General features: G+C 43.1%; 4 protein-coding genes across 22 annotated transcripts in view; 1 reads left to right on the top strand and 3 right to left on the bottom strand.

Moving 5' to 3' along the window:
- The window catches only part of LOC108152265 (interference hedgehog), a 31,596-nt gene extending 26,149 nt beyond the window's left edge, over positions 1–5,447 (top strand). For 7 of the 8 annotated variants that reach the window (XM_033386605.1, XM_033386606.1, XM_033386604.1 and 4 more), the window contains 5 exons: positions 2,779–3,504; positions 3,565–3,741; positions 3,802–3,971; positions 4,307–4,630; positions 4,775–5,447. In XM_033386605.1, coding sequence (XP_033242496.1) covers positions 2,779–3,504; positions 3,565–3,741; positions 3,802–3,971; positions 4,307–4,630; positions 4,775–5,371 — 1,994 coding nt within the window. In that variant the 3' untranslated portion in view covers positions 5,372–5,447. The remainder of the gene's footprint in view (positions 1–2,778; positions 3,505–3,564; positions 3,742–3,801; positions 3,972–4,306; positions 4,631–4,774) is intronic. The other variant, XM_017281486.2, reaches the window with a different exon arrangement.
- Positions 16–2,573, bottom strand: LOC108152267 (regulatory protein zeste). The gene is given in 3 exon segments (XM_017281489.2): positions 16–1,118; positions 1,184–1,725; positions 1,794–2,573. Coding segments are annotated over 3 exon segments (1,755 nt in total). The 5' UTR covers positions 2,141–2,573; the 3' UTR covers positions 16–252.
- Positions 5,448–6,117: 670 nt separating the features above from the next.
- Positions 6,118–8,764, bottom strand: LOC108153595 (casein kinase II subunit beta'-like). Its single transcript, XM_017283676.2, has one exon. It carries the CDS (start codon positions 7,264–7,266, stop codon positions 6,874–6,876), a length of 393 nt encoding a protein of 130 aa, XP_017139165.1. The 5' UTR covers positions 7,267–8,764; the 3' UTR covers positions 6,118–6,873.
- Positions 8,765–9,019: 255 nt separating this feature from the next.
- LOC108153251 (troponin I) lies at positions 9,020–21,571 on the bottom strand. Of its 12 annotated transcripts, none has more exons than XM_017283105.2 (10): positions 21,446–21,570; positions 19,068–19,103; positions 18,007–18,204; positions 17,607–17,735; positions 17,418–17,541; positions 12,818–12,918; positions 10,072–10,115; positions 9,855–9,996; positions 9,658–9,700; positions 9,030–9,231 (listed from the first exon to the last, which is right to left on the bottom strand). In XM_017283105.2, coding segments are annotated over exons 2-10 (798 nt in total). In that variant the 5' UTR covers positions 19,083–19,103; positions 21,446–21,570; the 3' UTR covers positions 9,030–9,229. The 12 variants fall into 12 exon arrangements, with proteins under 12 accessions (XP_017138598.1, XP_017138599.1, XP_017138597.1 ...); XM_017283104.2 differs by lacking the exon at positions 12,818–12,918 and adding an exon at positions 16,684–16,784; XM_017283103.2 differs by lacking the exons at positions 9,658–9,700; positions 12,818–12,918 and adding an exon at positions 15,922–16,022 and having other exon boundaries at positions 21,446–21,571.
- Positions 21,572–26,509: the final 4,938 nt, after the last annotated feature.

A 26,509-nucleotide genomic window follows, 5' to 3' on the forward strand; every position in this document is an offset into this window, starting at 1 on the left:
ATAGAATGATTGTGATTTAATGTGATTTTTGCATCGTGGATTGCGGATGGCCACGCCCATTCTGTATTTTTCTTGTGTGCGATAGATCATTGCGCTGTACATTCAAGTGATGGCTTCTTAATCAATAATTATCGATAGCGGCTGGCCAGGCTATCGATTGTTGCTGGCCAGCCCCCTCTCCCCCCCCCCCCCCCCTTTTTTTCTTAGCTGCTAGCGGGACATTTAGACGAACCAATAGTGAAAACTTATAGACTAGAAACCCCCGATAAAACGATCCATGTACTCCTCATCGTACTCTTCTTCCTCCTGCTCCTGCGGGTACTCCTCCTGTTGTTCCTGCTCTTCCTCTGTTCCGCCTACTGCTGATGCAGTGACATTCTCCAGGAGATCATCTCATGAGCTGCTGCTCTTGCGCAGCTGCTCCTCCTCCTTCTGCAGGATACGGATCTTCATCTTGAGCTCCTCGACGCGCAGCCGGTGCACCTCCCGCATATACTTGAGCTCATCCTGGGCCTTGTTCAGCTCGATGCGCTTCTTTTCTGTTGTTAGCTGCTGCTCCTTGCACCGCAGCTCTGCCTCCCGCACCTTGAAGTAGTTCATCCGCTCCTCATAGCCATCTCCAGCCGCCGATCCAACCGCCCCGCCGCCCCCACTCGATCCATTGCGGACGGGACTGCCTGCATTGGGTATCGTTGCCGTTGCCACGGGCACTGCCGTGGCTGCCGTCACTGTGGGCATGGCGCTGAATGTAAAGGTGGGCGTACCGCCAGTCAGCTGCATCTTCACCGCCGCCTGCTGCTGCTGCTGTTGCTGTTGTTGCGCCTGTTGTTGCTGCTGCTGCTGTACGACAACGGCTGCCGCCTGCTGCTGCTGGTGATGCACTGCAACCGCCAGCTGCTGCTGCTGGGCCGCCATCTGTTGAGCCTGTGCCAACTGCTGGGCCTGTGCCTGGGCCTGCGCCTGCGCCTGGGCCTGTTGCTGCTGCTGGGCCTGATACTGGGCGAGAGTGATCTGCTGGGGCTTGATTTCGCTGATGATTTGCTGGTTATAACCCCCAGCGGTGATGGTGGCCATGGTATGCTGTTGCGCCTGCGTGGGTATCGTGTGGATTTGTGTGGCTATATAAAAGAGGGGAATATATATAGTATAGTATAAGGAGGATTCTTATGGAAGTCTGTCCTACCTGTCGCATCCGAGGGATGCTTGATCTGCAGTATGATCTCCTCGCGTGGTCGCGCCGACTTAAAGTGCAGCAAATCGTTGAGGGTGAGCTTCTCGGCACTGATCTGATCCACATTGATCTGGTGGGTGTTGAGCATATTGGCATTTGCAGCCGCCACAGCCGCCGCTGCGGCACTCTGCATCTTTTGCATCTCTACGGCTGCCGTCTGTTGCTGTTGTGCCTGGGCTTGGGCCTGTGCCTCGGCCTCGGCCTGCGCGTGCGCTTGCTGCTGCTGCTGCTGTACCTCTATGGGATCTTCCTCGATGTCATCGCTGACATCGTTAGCATCCATTTCGATCTCATCGAATGTGTCGCCCTGGGGATTGGGCTCCGATTCATCGGGGCTGATGACGAAATCGGGTTCCACCTTGACGGAGACGGTGCGTTGCTGTTTGGCCCTGCCACCGCCGCCACCACCACCACCACCACCACCACCACCACCACCACCGCCGCCACCGGTATAGGCGGAGGAGCTCTCACGATACGGATACTGTTTGCGGAGCCTAAAAGACAGCGGGAGAGTAGACTCTTTAGATGGTGCCATAGAGAAGGCTTTAGAGGGTCTACCCACCTCGAGTTTAGCCAAAATTTCTGGATCTGCTTGATGTTGCGCAAGGCACTGACATGCGGATGAGAGTTGAAGTCGCGCACGATCTTGTCCCAGGTCTCTCGGACGGAGTACTTGTTGCGTTGCTTCTTCCGGTGCTTAATGTCGATAACATCCTCATGGAGATGAAAGAGCGTATACAGAACCTCCTTCTCCTCGGGTGTGAAACGCGGCGTGAGTGGCAAATGCGTTTTATTCGAGCCACCGTTACCACCAGATGCAGTGGTGCTACCATTTCCGCCATTGTCACCGCCAGCGCTGCCGCCATTCGCTGAACCCCCCCCTGCGGCACCCTCCAACCCCGACGACATTCACCTTCTTCTTCCCGCCGTTTGTTTTGAGTGGGTTGGCGTCGGTCTCGGACTCGGATTCCGAGTTCGACTCTTGCACGAAAATCAATTGCACTCGTTTTCCTTATACACACGAAAAATGCTCACACGAATATGCACACGCACACACACAGGTGGCAGCACTGTGTAGCTGAGTGTCTATTTGTGAGTCGTTTTTCTGTCGTCTTTCGTCTACTTTTGCACTGTTTCTATGTTACTATTGCACTTAATATAACTATCAACTACGTACGATGTACGCTAATTAGCTAAAAACAAAACACATTACACATTGAGGCGGCGCGCTTCGCTTTTATTTATGGCAAATGATTTTTCCCCCGAATTTCCGCGCAATTGTTGTCAATTGTCGAAACGGACAGCAGCGAAAATTTTAGCTCAATCTGAGTATAGAGGTGAAAAACTATCGATAGCACTATCGATGGTACAGAAGTTAGGTATGGGTTGAAACTACCGATGCCACTATCGATTTCTTGCGTGGCAGCGCTGAATGGGCGCAAAATATGTGACCATCACGTTTTAAGAGAGCTCCACAAATACATTGAATTTTTATGCATTGCATTTAAAATTAAAATAAAGTTAATAAGGATGATTGTCAATTGCAGACATGGTGCCACCGTCACGGCCCAATGTTACCCGTTTGGCCGACGATGCCGTCATGCTGCGCTGGAACGTGCCGCGCAACGACGGCCTCTCCATCAACTTTTTCAAGGTGCAGTATCGCATGCTCGGCGACAGCTTCCGTAAGATTCCACGCGAGAACTGGCAGACCACCAACGAGAACATACCCTACGGTTACTGGAAGGCAACGCGCGGACGTGATCGCCACGACCGGGACCAACAGCAGCAGCATGAAGTAACCGTCGGCCCCAAGAACTTCACGTCGTCGGTGACGGGACTGCGACCGGATCGGTATTACCGCTTCCGGATCGTGGCCGTCTACTCGAACAACGACAACAAGGAGGGTAACACCTCACTCAAGTTCTTCCTAGAGCGAGGCGTGGCCAAATCGAACCTCCCGGTGCCCGATCTGCGCGACGTGGAACCCTACTCCGAGTCTGCCGTTCTGCTGCACTGGACCCTGGCCTCTGCGGCTGTCCCGGCCACAGCCACGGGCTCCTCATCCGACAGCAGCATCGATGGCTACTATGCGTACTACAGGCCCACTGACTCGGCGGGCGAGTACCTCAAGGCGACTGTGGATGGCGGCCATACGCGCCGTTTTAAGATCGATATGCTACGAGCGGGTACCGCCTACGAGTTCAAGCTGCAGACCTTCAATGCCCATGCGGCCTCCGAATTCAGTGCCATTCGTCAGGCGCGGACAAAGAGTGAGTATTCCTCTCGTGACTTTTTTTTGGGAAGTCCTTTGAATTGATCCCCTTTTGCAGAGCTAAATGAGCCGACAGCATCGTCCACAACGCCCCTGATGGTCCCCGCCAACCAGGGGAAGCCATCGCAGAGCTCCATTTACCCGGTGATTGCCGGTGCCGCCGTTGTGGGCCTGCTACTGCTGATTGCAACAGTGGTAGCATGCCTGCGTCGTCGCAAAAATTCCCAGCCAGAGGGTGAGTCCTGCCATTGAACCCGGTTATTTATTCAGTATTTAATCTGATGCTTCCCCGCAGATGAGAACAAACCGCAATTGGAGCATATACAAGCGGACTTTGTTACCTCCGCCGTGCTGGGGGTTGGCGGGCATCACAAAAGCGGCGGCGATGTGCGACGCCTGAATGGCGTTATACCGCGCATGAATATCACGCCTAACCCGCTGGCCCAGGACACTGCCTCCGACAAGGTGAGTATCTCCAAAGGAGATATCTATTTTATCCTTTCACTTAGCTTCACATCCAGTGTTCGAAATACACACCCAAAAGTTTTCGCTGGTTGGTTGGTCAAAATTAAAAAAAAAACAACGAAAAACAAAACAAACAAAAAACATTTGGATTTGGAAGCGTGACCCCCTGTCTATCCCTGTCTCTGTCTGTCTCGCTTGTGCCTCTGTGCTCTCTGTGCTCTGTCTCTGTCTATTTCCTGGTCTCTTGGCTGCTTTTGGGCTTTGCTTTGTCGTCTTCTGTCTGTCATCTGTGTTCTGTGTTTCCCCATCGCCAAACTCTGCGTCCAATGTTCTAGAACCGCAACGTCATGGAGCTGCGCTTCATGCCGCCCTTGTCTAATGGCCATGGAAAAGGCAATGGGATCCACTGCAGACCGGGAGGAGGCCGTGAAGAGGCGGCAGAAGATGAGGATGCCCTCCAAGCAATGGCTTCGTCCTCCTGCGAGACATTGGAGGCCTGCGATGGCATCAGCCAGCAGCAGCAGGAGCCATCGCCATCGCCATCGATGGACGCCCCCAGCAAGCCACTGCCGCCGCTGCCCAAGAAATCCACATCCGCCACCAACGCCACTACAGCAACAGGTGCTGGTGCAGGTTCAAGCTCTGGCAAGCCAGTAAACGTAAATACCAACCCAACCATGATGAGATTGTTTTTTGTCCATGATGTCATCCATTCGCCCAGCATTCGATCAGCAAAGCACCACCCGGATCAACAGTCAAACCCTTACTCATCTATTGATTCTTTCTCTTATTCTCCCATTTAGGGCAACGCTGGCGTTGTGGCAGCCATGCACCAGAGCGGGCTGCACCATGCCCAGCCGTATCATCCGCCGGGGACACCAACTATGCTACACAAGCGCCTCGATTACCACCAGCAACAGCTGCAGCAGCAACCGCCGCCAGTGCCGCCACATGCCTCCTACTACCAGCAGCAGCAGGCGCCTATACATCTTCCTGGAGCCTGCGGGCCCTCCCCCATGTTGGAGCGCAGTGTGCGGGGTCTGCAGCAGCACCAGCAGCCGTCGTACGGGGCCGGCTTTCCTGAGGACGGTACTCCCACACCATCGCGCATACCCTCGCTGCGGCGACAGCGACGCGCCTCGGGCAGCCAGCATAACAGCCACAGCAATCTCAATCTGAACCACCATCAGCATCACAATAACAACAACAACCTGCCGCCACACCACCAACACTTGCACCACCATCAGGGGCACCAGGGTCTGGTAGGCATACCGATTGTACCTGGTAGTCCACGGGTGCAGCGTTCGCCGATGCCCAGCCGTGCGATGATCAAGCGAACGCGACTCGGCAGCCACACGGACAACATATCGTCCGGCAGTCTCAACAGTATTGAGGTGTAGGTCGAAGGAGAAGCATCCAATTAGACAAGAAAGAACAGCAGGAGCCTAAGCACACGAGACACGAGTTAAGACTAGCGACATATATAGAATATATATTATGTATTATTACAATTACTATTACGATACCCAGGCCTGCAAATGCAGTCGGAAACAGAAGATCTATACCCTCTTCATTTTTATACCCGATACTCAAAAAGAGTATAGGGATATATTAGATTTGTGGTGACAGTGGATGTGTGTAACACCCAGAAGGAAGCGTTTCCGACCCCATAAAGCATCAATATTCTTGATCAGCATCAATAGCCGAATCGATATAGCCATGTCTATCTGTCCGTCTGTCCGTCTTCATGAGCGCCTAGATTTGTATCCAGACTCCTGTGATATCACACTGTTACAAGTGTATTTCGAAATTTCGCACCGCCCCTTTCCGCCCCCACAAAAGACGAAAATCTGTGGCATGCACAATTTTGAAGATACGAGAAAATTAAAAGCGCATAATCATACAAAATTACCCTATCTGGAAGATTTCCAAATCTGGGTCAGATCAGATCATTATTACAGCCAAAAGAAAAAGATTCAATTGCAGTGGCTACGCAACACCTTCCACGCGCTTACCCATTCCCTCTCTTTCACACACTCTTCCTAATGCAGTGTGCGCCCTCTGGCGGAGGGGAGCCAAACTGACTGAGTATCGGGTATAAATTTAGAGTCGCGGCTTAAGCTGCGACTCACAACGTTCCTGCTCGTTTTTTTTTGTTAGTTCCCTGACCCCTGATAGTCAGTAGAAATATTATATTTAGTTTTAATTACAAAATTTTTTTTTTAGGTATCATTTCATTGATTTTTCAGACCCGTAGGATAGTGTAGAGATAGTGTTATTTATTTATTGCATCGTATGTGTAAAACACTCGGATTAATTGTCTAAGGCAAGCGACTATCCTAACGCTGGCTCGGAATAGTCGCACACGAAAATTGTAACTAATTTTTTGTACTCGTATGTACATATGTATGCATCATCGTACATCCGCATCCATCCGCCAGCACGCATCCTATTCTAGCTATAAGATTATCCAATAGACGATAGACAGACTAGACAGTTAAGAAAAATACTTAAAATACTTCATAAGTATAAACTGATTCAAATTTTGGATTCAATTACTTTTAAGTTAATGTTTAAATCGAATCTTGTGGAGATGAACGACTATGTTCATCTCTTCTGATCGAGTGCACAAGAAACTGAATTTACCAGAAAAATCAGACAAAAAAGGCTCCGGAATCGGTTACAGACCATCGGGACCTGAAGCAACAATTGCTTATAGGTGTTTAATGAGGGGGGTTAGAGCTGAACAGATTAACAATAAAACACAGAATGTTAACAATGTTATACACGGGGAATTTTGTTAGTGGTACTCATTTTTTCTATTCAGGTATCAGCTTCCTGCGAGTCCTTTTTTGACCCAGAGCGATGTGCGAAAGGTTCGAAACGGTAAGGATTAAATAATTTATACATAATAGTAGGACCCACTTGGGCACAAACTTGGCCTTTGAGCGAATAGCTCAATGGAGTAGTTTGTGCCAAGCAAAGCGCAGTCCAGGTTGCAGACATCGATGCAGTTGGGGCAGTAGACGGGGGCAAAGACGGCCCTCTGGAATTTCTTGAGCATCAATTCGAATCGGGCGTGGATCCGCTTGCAGAGCTTCTCGGCGCTAGCATCCACATCGTGATCATTTCCAACATGGGAACCTGACCGGGAGTTGAGGTCGGGGATCACTTCGAGGGTGCTGCGATAGTTTTCCGTGTCCAGGAAGATCAGGTTGAACTTGTCATGAATGTAGTCCTCGTTCACCATTGTGAAGAACTCGTTTCCGCACTTTTTTTTTTCATTGTTCGACATCTCACCTTATTCACAATTGCGAGAATGCCCTCCGAATGCCCGATAATTCAATAGAAAATGACAATTTTTGTTGTTAAAATGTCAGGAGTTGAGCACAGCTCTCGCAACTGAAGAAGCCCCGGCCGTGAATGGAACAGTTGAAAAAGTTACCTGCTCAAACCTGCTACCATAAAGCGGCCATTGAAAGTTGTGCAATGTATCGTCAAGAATCAAAGATGTTATAGATGTTTACCCAATGCTTAAGTTTTTTTTAGAACAATGTTGATATTTTTCAGTAACTGTTGCCAGCGGGGAGCGAAGTTTTTCAAAATTCAGACTTATCAAGACGTACATAAGATGCACTATTTTGCAAGAGAGATTGAACTCTTTTGCTGTATCGAAAAAGACAATCCTACTCATTTTGAATTATCGAAAAGTTCGTTTAGGCCAAAGCACGCAAAGTTAATTATATTTATATGTAATTAATATTTCAACAAATTTAATAAAAAAAAAAACAAATTATAGAAATTATTATTAAAGGGCGCCCCTCATGTTTGCCCTTGACAGCATATCATATAATATCATATAAGCCCGGCCCTTATGCGGTTATGATTGGGAGTGGCCACCGGAAACTGGTTGATAGATCAGATATTATTCAGAGGGATCAGAAGGAAACGTCATAGTTAAGTGAAAAGCTTTAAAAATTACTGCTGAAAATGATTCGACCAGGATTTTATTCATTCGCGTCTCGCTTAAGTCTCACTCGTCTCCTCGTGCGGCTTCTTTTTGTTTTTTTTTTTTATACCCGATACTCAAAGAGTATAGGAAATATTATTTTTGTGGTAATCATAGAAAATTACTTACCTAACAGATCGTCGAATCTGATTCATATCGGATCATTAGTATAGCCAGAATGAAAAAATCAACTCGCTGTGGCTACGCTGCCTCCTTCCATTCTCTCTCTCTTTGTTCGATCAATTTTTATTACATTTTTTTTGGCAAAAAATCAATTTGTCCATTTTGCGAACGGTGAAACCAAATCATATATAAAACCACGGATAGAATATGTTCTATAGGTTACATAAATCATAAGCTCACATTCATGTATACTGACGGAGTATCGGGCATACAAATTTGTATTCTCTGCTATTTGTGATCGGAAAAGTCTTCTTAGCATTCTGATTCCCCACGGTTGATGTTGATGTGCAAATCGAGCACATCTCCATGCTTGGACAAACTTTCGAGCTAACCGAAAGAATCTCCCTTGTTCTTTTACAAAAATGTACACGATAACAAGGATAACATGATATTTCTTCAAAAGAGCGGACCAGAGGGAAGCGTGATGATAATACAACCTTCGATTGTCTGGATTCCCGGCTGCGATGAACAGGCGTTTGTATTCCGAGATATGATAAATTACATAAATATCAAGAGAGAAAGAACTGCGAGACTCTGTCTGTTTGTTTTTTTTTTTTTTTTGTAATTTAATTTAATTTACATTAAAAAATATAATTTGTAAATAATGAAATATAATCCATAATTCATCTATCAATGTGTCCAGATGTTTTGTTGTTTGAATCCATTGATCGATCTGAATTATTTGATCTGTTTTGTTTTTTGGCTGTTTGGCAATTGAGTTTCGAGCTTGATTTTGATATTTTTATATTGACATTCAATTTGACTGTGATTTTTAGTTGGTTTTAATTGTTGCTGTTTTGGTTTATTGACTTCATTCTGTTCATATTCATATGGCACATATATATGGCGAGATATATACATGTATATATATTTTTAGATATATATTTAATAGAATTATATAAATTGTATTGCTTCAGAAAATTGTTGTATAATAATCTCAATTATTGTTTAGGGCGGGAGTCACGGGTCAGTGGACACTAGTGGAAGTGTGGACACTTAAGCTTCGGCCTCAACCTCCTCCTTCACCTTGGCATCGCCGGGTTTGCCCTTGGACCAGTCGGGTTTCTTCTGCTCGTCCGCCAAGGATGATGATTTTGATGATGGATATCATGATGAAAAAACGAGAAAATACAGTGGAATCAGTAAGCGAATCTCACGTGGTTTGCCAACAGGAAACAGGGGATGCTCGGGGGGACCAACAATTGTGCCGACACTAAACTACTTCGAGGTGTACAGTACATTCAAAAAGTGTTGTGTGAACGTGTGACTAAGCTACTGACTACAGACTGGCTACAATCGGAGCAATTCACAGATACATAGAAGACAGATATCGGAGATCGGTGTGTGCGACAATAGATTGAGATAGAGAGAGAGATACAATAACGACAGAGTGGGTTACAGTGCGGTACACTCAGGTGCTCAAGAAATACGAACAAAATATGAGTACAGGTAGGTACATATGTAGGATCGCACACACACACTCAGAGTTCTTACACTTTTTGGCTTTTGTAAGCACAGCGGCATCTTTTATCTTTTTCTAAACGCAGATGGCAATGTGTGACATTTTTCGTAGTTGGTGGTGGTCGTGAAGAGAGATCGTAGCATACAGAAAGATTATAGATATCAGATTTGCCCCAAACCCAAAGAGAGAGAAAGAGAGAGACTCACTCGAGCTATCCCACAGAACTTACCTCCTTCTCTTCCTCCTCCAGTGTGAACTCCTTCTTCTTCACGACCTTAAGTTGGTTGCGGAAGTTGAACTCAGCGGCCTTCTTCTGCAGCTTGGCGAATTTGTTTTCGTATTTGGAGACCTTCTTCAGGGCTGGCTTGACGCTAAAAGAATCGAATCGAATGATCGATTAGTAATCGCTCGATCTCGAGGTAGATTCTCCGGAATAAAATACTTACAACTTGCCGCGAAGATCGTTAACTTGGGCATTGAGATCGTTGATCTGTATTTACGCGATTGAGAGGGGGAGAGAAAATGACTTCGATTAGTACACTTGATACACTCGATAGACACTACTGTTTATCGACACATAATGCTATTGCTACTGGCGGGCAACTATCAAAATCAAAATGCTGAAAGAAGAAGTAGGTCGGGAGCAGGCATGCACAGGAAACGGGTAACGCTAGAAGAACACTGGATGCACATATAGACATATGGGATGCGTACATAGATCAGAATACTCTGCCAAATACTATAACTAATGATTAGACTAGTGCGTGCTTTTTTTGGGTGAGTGAGTGCGAGCAAGCGAGCGACAAAGCGAGCGAGCCAGCGATTCGAGCCAAGTTCTTTACGTTCTAAGCCGCCTACTACTTGGGGAAGATTTTTTTTTGGCATGGAAGAGTGGTTGTGGTACTTGTACTAGTACTGGTACTGGTACTGCTACTGATACTGGAACTGGTACTGGTTTGTGGTATCTGGTGGCGGTCGTTTTTAGGCATTGGCTTTTTTCTTTTGGTGGTGGTGGTGGGTGGACAAACATTTGCTTTTCTTATGATCGAATTTTCTTTCGTAGATTGAACAGCATAACATCCAAATGTCGGTTTCTTTTGCTTTAATGCTTTATTTGTAGTTTTATAGAGAGTATTGTTCGTTTATACATACATATATACACATATAGTACAACAATCGATAAACAGTGATAGAGAGAGAGAGAGAGAGACAGAGAGACACACAGAGAGAGATCGAGAATTGGAGAGAGGGAGAGATAGATACATGGCTATATTGAGTGTGGAAGTTCGTTCACCCTAAATAACTGCAAATATTACGAGTGGATACACTGAAAACGGAAACGGAACTGTCATCTTTTGCGGGGGTGGGGAGGTCTCTAACTGGGGGGCTGGGCTGAGGTACTGCTGATCATAATGCTATTTCCTAGGGCAGCAAATGTATTCTTTCCTTTTATAGTACTTTCTCTTTTATCATTGTCGCTTGTTTTGTGTTGCTTTGCTTTCTTTTCTCTTTTTTCTTCGATTTGTTTGTTTCAGCTGCGCACGCAGGTTCTTGCTTGGATTTCACTTTGGCTTTTATACTTTTGGCGGGTTTCGTGTAACTTTAAACGGTAATCGGCTATCGGTTATCGGTCACATTTAGTGGGCAATCGGCTCTAGCACTAAGTGGATCATTTCAAGAAGTAATCGACGCTTGGCTTTTATGCTCTTCAATTTTGATTTGATTTTCGTTATTTTTTTGTGTTCTTTCGCTTAGTTAATTCTTGGCTTACACAGAAAGAGAGTGATAAAGAGATAGATAGATAGATAGACACATAGAGAGAGAGAGAGAGAGAGAGAGAGAGAGAGAGGCAAAGTGTGAGTGGTAATGGGAGTAATTTACACAGAAATTCTATTTACAATGAAGTGCGGCTGGTTGGATGGTTCGGAAGTAGGTTCAGGGCTGGGGAACTGGATGGTTGGATGGCTGGAGGGCTGAGGTCTAAGGATGGGGGTAGTTTTTTGTGGCTCTTGGTATTTTGTTTGGTATTTTTGTTTGGTGTTCTTGTGTTTATGCTGCATGCAAAATGTCGCCTACTATGAGTGCGCGTGCGTACGCGTGCGTGTTTCCATTGTATGCGTGCGATTTACGTGTGAAGAGAGTGCGTTTTTTTTCTTTGTGTGTGTGTGTGTGTGTGGTTGTGGGTGTGGCCTGCCTCCAAGAGCGGCCCAGCGGACACACAACGGACTAAGGTGCAAGTAATGACAGTAATAACGAGCGCTTCGACAGCGACACAAACAAATTGTTATTTAAAAAAAAGAAAGAGAAAAAACACACAGAAAACAAATTTCACAAATTGTGCAACAAATTAGTTATCTTGCTATTGTTGTTTTTGTTGTAGTGCAATTTACTAATACTGATTGATTGATTGAGGTGTGGTGTGGCTGATGAGCGTACTAGGATTGCCAGAGTGACAAAGAGAGAGAAAGAGAGAGAGAGTACAGCAGGTGACTTTGACTACATATGATGTGTGTTGTGAGTATGTGCTAGGGATATGGCGGTTGAAACTGAGCCTCACTCTATGGTAGGATATGGCCACACGGGACTGAACTGCTACTGAGAATGGTCACACTGCTCACAAAAGGATAGACATAGGCACTAAACCTATAAAAACGTAACGATTGTAAAGATTCGGATGCACTGATGACATCGATACACGTATATAATTCTAATGGCAATCTCTTCGTTCTCAGCACTCATCTTTCGGCTGATTGTGTTACCGAATCGAACAAAGGAGTAGTACGAATAAATAGACACGAAAGCATGCACATATGCGAATACTATGCACACATTGGCACGCACAGAGAGAAAGAGAGAAAGTGTGTTTTTGGAACAGTCAAATATAACAGATACAAACTAAGAGATTGTTTTTGATGCGCATTCAACAAGTAAGAAAGAAACAACGGAACTGAACGGAACGGAAACGGAAACGAACATGATACTAGATAGAACTCAAGATTAGATTAGGTAATTGATATTGATTTTGATTTGATTTAATTGATTTTTGTTGCATGTTGCATTCTGTCTGGAGTGATTGAATTGTTTGTTTGTTGGTTGGTTGGTTCTTTTGTATTCAGAGTTTTGACATTGATTGATTGATTGAGAACAAATTGAAAATTGAAACTGTAATTGAAATTGAAATTGGTGCAGTACCTCCCAGTCTTTTTTCCTGACTTCGTATTCCAGATCCCATTTCTGGCCTTCACAAATATACATACGCTCGTAATACTCTTCGCAAATCTCTTGCAATTCGCCTGCAAAAACATTGTATTTTTTCGGAATTGGGTTTTGGTTTGGTTTGGTTTTTTTTGGTTTGTACTCAAATTTAAATTCATATTCTTATTCTTATCGTTGTCGTATCGACGCTTTCAAAGTTCAAGGTTTGGTACTTTACCAAATAAAATCTAAGTACATAATGCTAAAAGTAATTATGATTGCATTTATTGTTTATAGAGTTTTCTTTTGGTTTATCGCAATTTTTCGTTGCTTATCGATATTTAATCGTTTGTTGTTTTGCAGCTTCATTAGATGTTATGTGTTCGATGAGTTTTCTTTCTTCGATTGGGTTTGGTTTTGATCGGTTTTTCTGATTCTGATTTAAGATTGGAGATTCGAGATTGAGGATTGGAGAGTGTGGCAACTCTGGTGTGCAGTAGCAACGGATCGAGCGGAATGGAACTGAGCGGAGCGGAAAAGAGCGTTACGGTTTACTTGATTGGCTTGATTGGGTTCGCGTATGTTTTTTGGTATTTTGTTGGTTTTCGTTTGGGTTTAGTTCAAAATTGACAATTAATTGAAGATTTTCCATAGAATTTTTCCCTAATTCGCTTCACTTCGGCGGTGCCGAAGATCTGACTTTTGGGGTGGGGGTGGGCGGTAAAGGGAGACAGTTTCCAGAGCGCTGGCCTCACCTCGCTTTGGGAATTGAGCATTTGATGTACTATTTACACATTTGTACTTGGCGCAGGCGCCAAGGACTGGAAAGTGTCTCCCGTTCCGGACTGTTTGAAGCACGCGCCGATTCGAGAAGAGCTCTCTCTTAAAAGTGGTTCTGTAGTTTAGCGCAGTTAAAACAATATCAAAATTAAGTAAAAGAAAAGAAGTATCGCAGTAGAAAGAACTAAAAATATGATTAGGAAATATTTAGAAATGAAATCAAGTAATTAAATATCAAGGGCATAATCGTAAAGTAAAAAAATAATGATTAATAATCGATTTATATATAAATATATCTTATATTCTGGTTTTTGCTTGATAAGAAAAGTAAGAAAAAAACATTCGATTTTTTTTTTATTTTTTTTTTTTTTTTAAGTATTGGTTTGGTATATTTTTTTTATTTTTTGGTATTTTTATAGTTTGGGTGCATGGCAAAATTTTGTAAATCTTTGGGGAATTTACCTCTTGGGCCTTGACTTTCTGCACGTGTTCTAAATCAAACTTATCGCCCTCCAATGCGTAAAGGCGTTGCCAATATTGTTTGCATATTGTTTGCAGTTCGGCTGCGGTAAACGGTAACGGTTACGGTAACGGTAGTACGGTAACGGTAGTACGGTAACGGTAGCGGTTACGGGTAAGCGGTAACGTTTTCGGTAAACGATTGTATCGACGTTTACGTCAAGCGTCAAGCGTAACGCATTGAGAATTTACGTTACGACAAATGTTTGTGTACGTGTAAGTGCGCGTGAGTTTGTGCGTGTCGTTGTGGGCATGTGTGTGGGTGGTGTGTGCGTGTGTGAGGTACGAATCAAAGAAAGAGAGATAAAGATATAGATAGATATAAAGACAGAGTGAAAGATTCAATGAGAGAGAGAGAAAGAGATTGAGATAGGTAGTTTTTGGGTGTTTTTCGTGTCGGAGATAGAGAGATGTGGAGCGAGGGAGAAGGGAAGTGACGTCGAGATAGAAGTGAAGACAGAGACAGATATAAATAGAGATAAAGAGAGATAGAGATAGAGTTAGAGATAGCGAGCAGAATAAAAAAAAGATAGAGACGACGACGACGCATTTAATTGTTTTGGATTGTTCGTTCGTTTGTTTGTTCGTTTGATTGATCGATTGATTGATTGATTGATTGTCGCGATTCGAGAAAAAAAAGGATTAGATTAAGATTCGATTAATATAAAATTAAAGATTGAACTGGATCTTTATCATTTATGTAAATATGTTGTATATGGGAGAGACGGGGATTATACGATCGTATTGGTACTTTTTTGGTATTTTAGGTATTTTTCTTTCTTTGCTTTTGGTATTTTGTGCCACATGAAGTGTCTGGTACCTGTATCGGTGTTTGTGTATGTATCTGTGTCTGTTTCTGTGTCGTTGTAGGTGCTTGCGAATGCTGTGGTGCTTGGTGCGTGACTGTACTCATTGGATGACTGTACTTTGACCAAAGCCTGTGCTCTGGTCACACTAAAAATGACCTCTTAATTCTTCGTTTCGTTTCTCTTTATCCATTCTTCGTTACGTTGGTATGGGTTTCTTTTTTTTAGTTTTAGTAGAAGCTTTTGTACATTGAAAATCTCAAAAATTGCATAAAAATATCGAATGTATTGCTACGATAAAAAGCAAAAAAACTTGTAGCCACAAAAAAGCTATAGCTATAGGCTAGAAAAAAAAGCCGCAAAAAGCAAAAAATCGAAACAAATACAGTGACATCAAAAAATAGGTATCGTCAGCATTTGTTGCATTTCGGCATTACTCAGGGGTTAGTACTGTACTCTCTAGAGGCGGTGGAGTTAGTTTCGATCCACATGGTGCAGACCTGGTAGCCGTCTGGTTAGGGGTTAGGGGTTAGCCGCGTCGACTAGAGGGCTCTACTTTCTATATACTGGGGGTTTTAGAAGTGTGAGGGGTGTCCACTGAGGCAGACACTGGTGGGAGTGCGCAAACATGTCGAATGTGGGGGTCCTGTTTGCACAGCTCTCTCCAAAAAAAATAGCCACAAAAATGCGAGTACTTTGGGGTTAACTACGGTTTCTGGCCAATTTACTACATGTGCACGGTGCTGCAGATTTGTTGTCCGCCGGACAACAGTCACACACAAACACACTTAGGGTGATCAGGCGCCGCTACGGCCTTCTGGCCAGAAATATTTATGTATATCTTTTGGGCTGAATCGTTTTCGGTGCGGCTTTGGCCAAGAAACTATCAAAACAGTAAAGAGTTATCGACAAGTTCTACGATTTTCGAGAGAGCGCAACGCAACACTCGAAGCTGCTGTTGCTCGGATAAGTGATATTGGAACTGGAGCTGCTTGCCTCAAAATCCTTTCTGGCTACCTCGTACTCGAGATCGAATTTCTCTGATTCCAATTTCAGTATCTTAGTGTGATAGTCGTGACAGACTTTCTGAATGGTATCTGCGGAACGAAGTTGGGTTATATGTATGTCTCATTGTTCGCAGCTGCTGTTGTGTGTGTTTTTGTGTTCGAGAATATATATATAGTTTGGTGTGAGTGTATTTATGGGAGAGAGTGTATTCGGTTGTAGTTGTGTGTGATCTACTCTGTGTGGGAAGAACGTTTGATGGTATTCTGGCTAGAGGGAGATAACCCCTTGACTCAATAGAGGCTACTACGCGAAAGGATCAATCCGATAGAGAATCGATAGATCGCTTCACTAGATATGGGAAAGTGACAGACAGCGGCCCTAGATCTTCATTAATTGGGTGAGTAGTAGTGGTCTTTCTGTACAGTTTTTAGTGCGTTAGGAAGATAGATCTTAGGGCGGGCATTTTCCCCAAACATCAAGTGTATAATACAGAGTGTGAGAGAAAGAGAGATAAACAGAGGATAGAGAGATATTGTTTAGATGTATAGAAAGAGAGAGATAGCTAACAGAAGGTGTTTATTGTTGTTGTTGTTAAAAGTTTTAGACTTTTGATTTTGATGCTTTTTTTGGCTTCGTGTTGGATAGGATACAATTTTAGAGTTTAGGCATTTTGCATATATAGAGCATATATATAGAAGAGTTATATATAATATATGTATATAGCATATATAGCTGGTGGCGTGTGTGTACCTCAACATCCTTGCGCTTAACAACATACTCAAGATCATATTTCTGGTCCTCCAATTTATTAATCCTGTCATAGTGTTGCTTGATCAAAGTTTTCAGTGTGTCTGCGATCACAGATCACAGAATGGGAGTTGGTTGGTATATTTGTTGATTTTTGTGGGTTGTATGTTTTGGTGTGGGTGTTGGTGTTGGAGTTGGTGTGTGGGTGTATGGATACAGATAGATATTTCGGGGGGAAGGGCAAAAGAGAGATAAAGAGAGACATATTTAGATAGATATTTATAGGTAGATTCGATTCTTCATTCGCTGCTTCTTCCACTGGGGCTAGACGTTTTGTTCCTGCAGTGTATGCACAACCGTGTGTGTGTATGCAGTGTGTGTCTCTGTATGGCTGCGGGTGTGTGGGTGTTCATGTACATGTGTGAGTGTGCGTACGTGACAGATGACACTTTTTGTTCAACTTTCAATTATCGATTTATGTTTATGCCTCTGGGCACACAGACTTACGGGTACATATTCCGAAGTACTGTATTTCCCCCGAAAGTCTGTGGGCCCTGGTTATTATTTGATTCGCTTTATATTCGTCATTCATTAATACTTTTAGGGTATTTCGTTGGGAGAGCTGCAGGGAAACCCACTGTGAAATTTGCCGCAAGGTTTCCTTGCAACTTCCCCAGAACACAAGGGGCTTAGGACGCACTCTATGGTGGACCACCGCTGTGGACCGAGGAACTCACCTTCACTGGCATCACTGAGATTCCTGGGACTGCCGCAACGTTCTTCAATGATGCGTCTACGTTCAGCCGCTTTGCGTTCCTGTTCTTTCTTCAATTCCTCAGCGGCTTTCTTACGCAGCAGCAACTGCAGGACACAACAAATGTTAGGAATCACTGGTGTGATCATTGGCGATTGTGTCCAGCACTTACCCTGAGTTTCTTCTTCCTTTCTGGGGTCATGAAACCCTTTTTGGCCTTCTTGGCTTTGGAAGCTTCCTCCATGCGCTTGCGCACCTCAGCACGCTTGCGCTCGATCTCAGCCTGTTTAGCCTTCTTTGCCTGCAATCAAACACCAAAAACAATCGACCATCGTTAGTAAGCCTACCAAACACACACAGGGGACAGCGGGTTCAGCTTTAGTTCCAGCTCCAGCTCCTGCTCCAGCTTCGAGTGCAACGAATGGGAGCCGGAATGGGAACGGCTGAATCCCGTATCCGGACCAAACAAAACACAACACGGCACACAGCACTCATCATAGCGGGGACTCATCATGGACGTGGACATGGACGCGGGACGTTGAAGTAACGTGGACACACGTACACAAGTGTACCTCCTCGGCCTTCACTTTCGGATCGTTGGGATCCTTGGGCGGGCCGGCTGGCGCGGCCGCAGCTGCCGGCGCCTTTCCATTGGCGGCCGGCGCCTTTCCATTGGCAGCTGGCGCTGCCGGTTTGGCCGCAGCCGCTGCTGGCGCCGCCGGTTTGGCCGCAGCCGCAGCTGGTGCTGCGGCGGGAGCAGCTGCCTTTTTCTGCAACGAAAACGATGAATCGTTAGTTTATATGTCGAATGGCAATTTTGGCTCACGCGTGCGAAGATTGCAATATATTTCACAAGAAAGAATAAGGCTCACACGTGAGATGATCATATTTGTCGATATCATAAAGTGCTACAAACATCTTTCTAAATGTTCAATTAAAAATTGATTAGAATTTAATTGGAAATCAATACGTGATGTTTATGATCACATCAGACAAACATCTATCACCATGACCGTTTAATTCTCGTACACATCTCACTGTGTTATGTTCACATTCTCGAAAGGCATATTGCAGTTATTTCTCACGCACAAACGTTTTTCGCCAAAGTACAAGCAGGGACAAAGACAGAGACAGAGACAGAGACAGAGATAGGCACAAAGACACGAACACTAACGATAACATGAATTGTTTCGATTTTGATTCGATAGTTATCATTGTCAGTGCTGACTTCTGCTCCTCGATCAGAGGGGGACTTGACGGGGCTTAAGGCTGGAGAAGGCGCAGCAATCCTGTGGGGAAGCAAGAGAAAGTATTTTGTGATCTGCGGTTAGGGCGAGGCACTTCGCTAAGATTAGATGGCAATAGCGGGGGCGGGGATCTCAGGGCGGTTGGGTGGGTGGAAGTTAATGCTTACCACAGTTATCCTCAGATCCTGGCGTTTTCCCGTCCAAGCCAGTGCCAATCCACAGTCCAAGTCCCCACCCAGGGGTCAGCATAGCCATGAAGCCAGGATGTCATAATGCCCGTTGTGTTGTTCACATCAAGAGTTTACTGCAGAAGAAGGCCAAGTGTTAGTCACGGGTCACTGGATCAAAGCACGGTATTCACCGCACGCCCACGATACTCACCTCACCTCATCATCAGCCATTTTGATTTGTGTTTTTAGTTACTGCAAAATACAGAAAGAGAACGAGACGTGAGCTCAAAGAACTGGAACTGGAAATGAGAATGGAAAAGGAAATAGGTTCTGACATCATTTCGATTGTCCTATATATACAACGTTATACATAGATAATTTGTTAGATATCTATATATATATGTATACATGTCTATATGTATGTCTGGCATCTGTTCCATAAATCCGTTCAGTCGCCCACTCATACGCACACCTTCGCACGCTCGTGCGATCCTATCGGGGCCACATATGCGTATGCGCAATGCATATAGCGAGCGGCGTATTACGTATACGCAGCATTTGCCCATGCCGTATATGGGGGCACTGCCACTACGCTCTCTCGCTCTCTCTCTGTCTATGGTATTTACTTTGGCGTGGGCGCCTGCCAGAAAGAGATGAGCATTCCTGCCTCTCTCCGATATCCGATTTCATTCGAGAACTGCAGAGGCATCACAAAGGCGTCGAGAGAGAGGGGACTCCAAGGTTCACCCACTGATGAGATTCTTTATGTAGTTAACCCACACAGAGGGTGGGTAAGAAAAAAGAATTATAAAGAAAGCTGCAGATGATCTTGGGATGAATCAGTAGGAAGATCATGAAGTAGAAGGTAAAGAATATGTGATTGATTCTCAGATTATTTAGTAATCCGTTTTTTGCATGATCATTTGGATCAATGAGATCTCAAGAAAAGCTATAGAGATTCAATAGTTTTCAGCTCACAGATCAATTATTTAAATACATGGAGGAACACTATAGATCTCTACGTTGATTTAAATGTATCCCTTAGAGTTTGAAGATCGCTTTGTAAATATCTTTTAAGATCTCATAAAATAACATTTTTGTACAAATATAAATGAGAAAATCTCCACTTTACAGATCAGTTTATTAAAATAAATGCATAAAAGATGCATGACATACTAGCAGAGACTTAAACTTGAAAAAGGTATTCCGACGGAAAATTGATGGAGTTATGAAACCCCAAAAATGTCATGGGGAACACAGATAATATATGGTGTATATTGTCCAATTTCGCCATTATTGTGCCCAGACCAATTGCCAACCATATTGCCATATAGCGCAGGGGCAAAGGCCAAGAGCTGAGCATAAATTTAGCATGAAAACATTTCAATTTGTCTTTTGCGAAGACACCTTTTCGGCGAAGGTAAGGCGTGTGAACAATCTCTGACAATGTCGACCTTCGGGCACTCACACACAGACTCTGAAGGGGTGCGGTGGGATGTGGTGTTTGGTGAAAAGAATACGAAAATCTAAGCAGAGTTGAGATCTCCATTTGGCACTGAACGAGCGAGGGAGAGGGATGTATGAGTTCTACTGTATGTTGTATCTCTGGGGTTTAAAAATAAACCTGTTGATAGATTCAAGAATGGGGAACCGAGAAATATGGCAGCTATTTATGATCGCAATGCTAGTTTGTCTATGTGTTCGGAAAATTTCGGTGGAAATCGTTCCTTTGTTGAGCGGTAGGATACGGAAAAAATGGAACGAAAAAAATCAATTAAATATCCAGAAATCGTATTTATCCAGAGCTTTTTATGGCTATATCCACATATACATACATATATACAAATATATAGATATATTTGGGTGAGCTCTGCATTTTTTTATATGTGTGCGCGTGTGTGTGTTTCTGGGTGTGTATGTTTTTCTGTGTGTATCTCGCTTTCTCCCTCTGGCATTCAGGTACTCTCGCTTGGATCTATTCTATTTTGAGGCACTTTTGAGGCAGCATTTGGCTCTTTCGAAACGAAATGTATCTTGTATCTGTGGAATACATTTTTAGCACACACACACACATACACACTCACGCACAAATACGCATGCACAATTCACCTTCTTACATAATAAGAGAGCAAGAAAAATAAAAGGTGAACAAGAAACAATGATAAAAAGTGCCTAAATGTCAAAAATATAATGTTAACTTTCTTTCAATCGATTCAATCCATATAACCGGTAGCACACTTTCAAAACGACACTTGAAAAAATATTAAAAAAATAGTATGCCAGGAAGGGGGGTTGGGATGTGGATTATAGTCACACGCACGAATTGACTGTTGGATCGAATCGGTTTTCGGGAGAGGTTCCTTTTTGGCGCAGGAGTCGCACACAATGCTTTCGGTTCTTTCGGTTTTTTGGTTTTTTTTTTAAATTTTTATTGAATTAAGGTAGTTCTTAGATTGTAACTTTTCAATCTCGTTGGTATTATTGTTTTTTTTATTGTTTGCATGTGGCATGTTGCCCCTGCTTTTATTTTGTTGTTTTACAAATTTTTTTTAGTTTTTTACTGCTGCTGCTGTTGCTGTTGCTGCGGCACTCACCTTCAAGGAATTAGAAAAAAAAGAAAAAAAATTTGAGCTGTGCTGTCGATCACACGAATCGGATGATACTAAACGACACAAAAGACTGAACGGTCCGACGATCCACGGCAGACTATATTCTAGCGGCCAGCCGTTCAACGGATACAGATACTTTTCGGACCCGTTCCGAAAGCTTACTTTTCCACTCATACTCGTATCGGGAGAGAAAGAGAGAGAGAGCGATGTGTGCCGCCCACCTGCCCGTCCAAAGAAAACTCGCAAGCACATGGTAGGGTGGGGAGAGGATGAGAGCGGAAGAGAGGGCGGGGAAATGGTGTGGACGAGGCAATGTGGCCATGTATCTGGGCATGAGGCCTAAAAATAGACGCCTGTGGCAGCCCAAAAATCGAAATGGATACCGAAAACTGTTCACTGCTCATTCGGCTCTGATCCGATCTGTTCCGATCCGTTCCGAACCGATCCGAACCCGCACCCCTGCACCCCGACTGCAACCCCTGTACTCTCTTGGAGACTATCTGTATCTGTGTATGCTGCTGCTGCTGTTTCTGGTGTAAATGGAGCCGCTTGGAATTCAATGCAATGGATAAAAATAATTTGTGCTCCAGTTGAGAGCACCAGCACCCGAGTGTGGGCCATGCCATGCCATTTATCCCACGACAGTGCAGTCAGACTAGTCTCGGATCCTAATAAATGCCATATGTATGAGATTTAGATGCCATCCCACAGATGGAAATGGAGCCTGAAATTATTCCAGTTGCTGGGTTTTATAAAAACCTTTAACCCTGGGGAACATCTTACAGATGCAGATGCATTATAGATTTCAAAGATTGGATACAGCTAACTTATAGATTCGAAGAGTGGGAATAGTAGAGGTCAGCATTATCATGGAAAGCATTTATTTGGGCTACCCTGAAAAAAAGTTTAGGCAGACCCATGCCAAAGCTCCAAGCATGTGTAGGAGTTTCGGTCATTGCAATGACCCAAAAAAAAAAATCGAAGAAAAAACCCAAAGAAAGAACCCGTAGAAGAGAAGAGAAAGAAATCTCCAAGAGATTAGCCAAAGGTGGGATTAATTAAGAAGATTCATGGAAAATATATTTTTATCTAGTACTGGAAGCTTGAGATGAATCTCGGACAGTTGCCTATAAATGCAAGTGCTTTAGACTTCAATGAAGTCCCAAGAAAGTTGTTTTGGAAATAAATCAAAAGAAGGAATACGAATTTTTAAATAAGCAGGTTACGTCTAAAATTCGTAGGGGAGTTTTTTAAAATAGTTTACGGATTCTAAAACGTAGCTTTTGGAATTTCCAAGAACAAAACGTGTAGGAAAATAATTTCAAATGAAAGAGAATTTTTTGCGATAGCGTCTAATAGAGTATTGTTGTTATTGATGGTTAAGACTCAATGATAGTGTACCCTGCTTGATTAATAAATGTAAAGACGTAGCTAGAGAGCTCTTAGAAAACGAAAGTGCAGTACCTTAAGCAGATGCTATTTGAATGCCGTCTTAAAATGTTTGCTTTAAATGGAAGCCTGAAATTGTAAAAAGTATCTTAGCAAAGAACTTCTGGCATTTCCACCAGCTTGTATTTTATGCCCACTCTCAGTTGAATTTCTCACTGCCACTGCCAAAGGATATTCCCTTTCCTTCTACTACAAGGGGATGCCATGGATGCCTGATTAATTGAAATGGCCTTGATTGATACAATTTGTGGCTAAGCTTGTTTCAAGGGCAGCCGTTGCAGTGATTTTTGAGTGGCAGAATCGACCACCATTGCAACTGGCTGGCTCTCTTACAGGCTTACAGGCATACGGGCTCACTGAAGGTTTTACCACATAACATATTTAATGAAAGTGCATTTAGCTGCCAACTGTCAAATGCTGACCGCTGTAAAATCGCGACTTACCTTGATTAAAGCGGACGCAGTACCTACGGAGCCAAAGCATTAGCTAATGGGAAAAGGATGATGGAATTTCTTTTGACGCACGTCAAGGAAGCAAGAATCAAGAAATGCTTTTAATTGCACTCGCTTTCGTTTAACCTTGATCATCGAGTGCATTGAAGTATTTTTGGACGCTTGATCTTGGAAATTAAAATCAATATCCATTTGGGGTAGCTCTTAAAAAGCAGTTACTCATATTAATTTCAGAAAAAAGCAATAGTTGTTCAACTATGAGGGAAAGTTTTCCGAAAAAAACAACAGGAAAGGTATCTTTTGGTATACGATGTTGTAAAAATTGTTTCCTTTTAGGAATAGCCTTAAGTAAGAAATTTGGGGCTTGTATGAATTTAATGCATATAGGAGTTCATATAAGTGCATCCTACACTTGTAATACACTTGTAACAGTTTGATATCACAAGAATCTAAACACAAAAATTTGGTTGCTCTAGCTATTATAGTCTCTGAGATCTGGCGCTCATCGAGACGGACCAACAGACAGCCATGGCTATATCGACTCGGCTATTGATACTGATCAAGAATTTATATACTTTACGGGATCGGAAACGCTTTCATCTGGGTGTTACACATCCACTTTCACCACAAATCTAATGTACTTCTATACTTTTTGAGGATCGGGTATAAAAATGTAATGCAATTTTTCTTCATGAGCACCTGATAATTGAATGCACCCCCGTGTGTGTGACTTTTAGCATTTGAAACTATTTAAAGCAAAAAATGCCCTCCAAGGATACGTGTAGATATGGGGAAACAATGTATGCAATGGTACGAAGTTCTCTTTCAACAGCAACTAATCTCTCGAATTCTCAGCAGATTCCCATATTAATAAGATCCCACCAGTAAAACTACATATGCACATATGTATGTGCTTGTCTTTTTTATATCAATGTTTGGGCAGAATTACTTTTGGATATACTCGCATAATCTAAATATATTGCGTATATATGGAATATAGGCACATGTACACATATACATACATATGTATGTATGTATATGTATGTATGATCGCGTGCATATATTATTCTGTATATATATATATTAATGCCAAACTAAATACACATTTTCCGATGACGCTGCAGCATGCCAACTTGCAACATTTGTTGAAAGTAAATTTAAAAATTGTTGAAAGAAGAAAAATCTCTGCTCGAGCAAGGAACGAATAAAACGCTTCGATCACGAAGCTTTTTCTACACATCTATATATATATTTTTTTTTTTGTATGGGTGTTGGTGTGCATAGAACGTACAAGACATACATATGTCGAGATATTCTCGCTCACACGGAACTACATAGAAATATATGTATGACATATGTACATACATACATATGTTTATAAAAGTACATATATTCTGTTTCTATAAATTTTCTACGTCGGAAAGAGCAAAACAATCTATTGGTGAAGAAAGTGTACTGTGTAGATTTTTTTTGTGTAGTGGTTGTTGTTGGTGTATTATTTGTTTTTTAATCTATTGTTGGTGGAACTATTATTGGTGAAGCAGCTCTCGGTATAGTTTTTATTGGTGTGTATTGGTGAAGAAAGTGTACTGTGTAGATTTTTTTTGTGTAGTGGTTGTTGGTGGAACTATTGTTGGTGGAACTATTATTGGTGAAGCAGTTCTCGGTATAGTTTTTATTGGTGTAGCTTCTGTTGATGAAGTTTTTACTGCTTTAGCTTTTTGTTGGTGAAGATTTTGCCACTGTTGTTTTTGTTGAGCCAGTTTAAGTTTAAGTTATAATTTTGTTCAGTGTTTGTTGGTGAAATTTTAGTTGGTGTAGCTTCTGTGTAGATTTTGTTGGTATAGTTCCTATTGGTGTAATTGTTTTAGAATCTCCATTGTTGGCTTAGTTTTTACTTGTTTAGTTTTTTAACCTCATTAGTATAGCTGGTATTGACGTACTTTTTATAGTTCTAAATTTTTTGGTGTAGTTGATATTAGTGAAGCTTTCTGTAAAGTTTCTTTGGTGTAAGTTAGTTGTTATTGGTATATCCTTTTGTAGAGTTTTTTGGTATATTTTTCATTGGAATAGTTTTTGTTGACGTACTTTGTGTTGGGTTTCTTTCTGTTGTTGCTGCAATTATGGCTGAACGTTTTTCTTTTGTTGGTGTGTCTCTCATTTTTCTGTTGTTGTACTCTAGACATGAATTTGAAAATGTTTCTCGATGATTTCTCTTTGGCTTGCTTCTGTTCTTCTTTATTTAAATATAGGGCATGCCTTCCCATGGCTGTGGACGGGGCGACAGGGTGCCCAGCGTGGACTACAAAAGAGTGGGAAGGGGCCATAGGGAAGAACAGATGGACGGGGTTTGTGCGCCCCGAACAAATGCGAACAGACAATGCTTGTGTTTTGTAAGGAACTTGATCAGTTCGTCTATGTCTGGATGAAATCTATTTTCGCATTTATTTTCGTTCAAAATCATTTAAAACAGTTTTGCAGTAACACCCCTCACACCCACCACCTCCCACGCTCTCCCCTTCTCTCTCTCTTCATCCAATTTTGTTGAAATTTATGAATTTAGAAAATGTTTTTCTTTAAAACGAGAGATTTTTGAGTGTGTTTAACAACATAATTTGCTTTATTTTTGGCTTTTGCCAAATAGGAAACATTATCAGGCGAGGTAAGAAGGTTTTGATATGAGAAGCGAACAAACGGGGGAGGTCGGGGGGGTCCTTGAGCCATCTGAGGTGGGGGTTTAAAGGCAACCATCGACGAATGGATGGTCAGACACACACGATGTGAGTGCGTCAAAGCCAAACAAACGTCATAAGCTCCCTGACAACGCCCGCATTCGACCCACCCCCCATTCAACCCCTACCCTCTCGACACTTCCAAGTGAATCTTCTCCGTCCCTCCTTCCCCACCCTTCCGCTGCTTTGGCCTTGTACTACTCGCATTCGCTCTACCTGACAACTATTTGTCGCTGCTGTCGTCGTCGTTGTCGCCCGTCGTTTTCGTTGGTGTCGTTAGTGTGTTGGTTGACCCATTTAGGGTTTATATGTATGTACATATATACTTATATGCCCTTACATATGGTATGGTATGGTATGGGTACATGCATTATATATGCACTCGTACTCGTATACGTACAGTGGAAGTTGGCTGA

This window comes from Drosophila miranda, chromosome XR, assembly GCF_003369915.1.
Source record: "Drosophila miranda strain MSH22 chromosome XR, D.miranda_PacBio2.1, whole genome shotgun sequence".
In the NCBI taxonomy this organism is placed as follows: Eukaryota; Metazoa; Arthropoda; class Insecta; order Diptera; family Drosophilidae; genus Drosophila; species Drosophila miranda.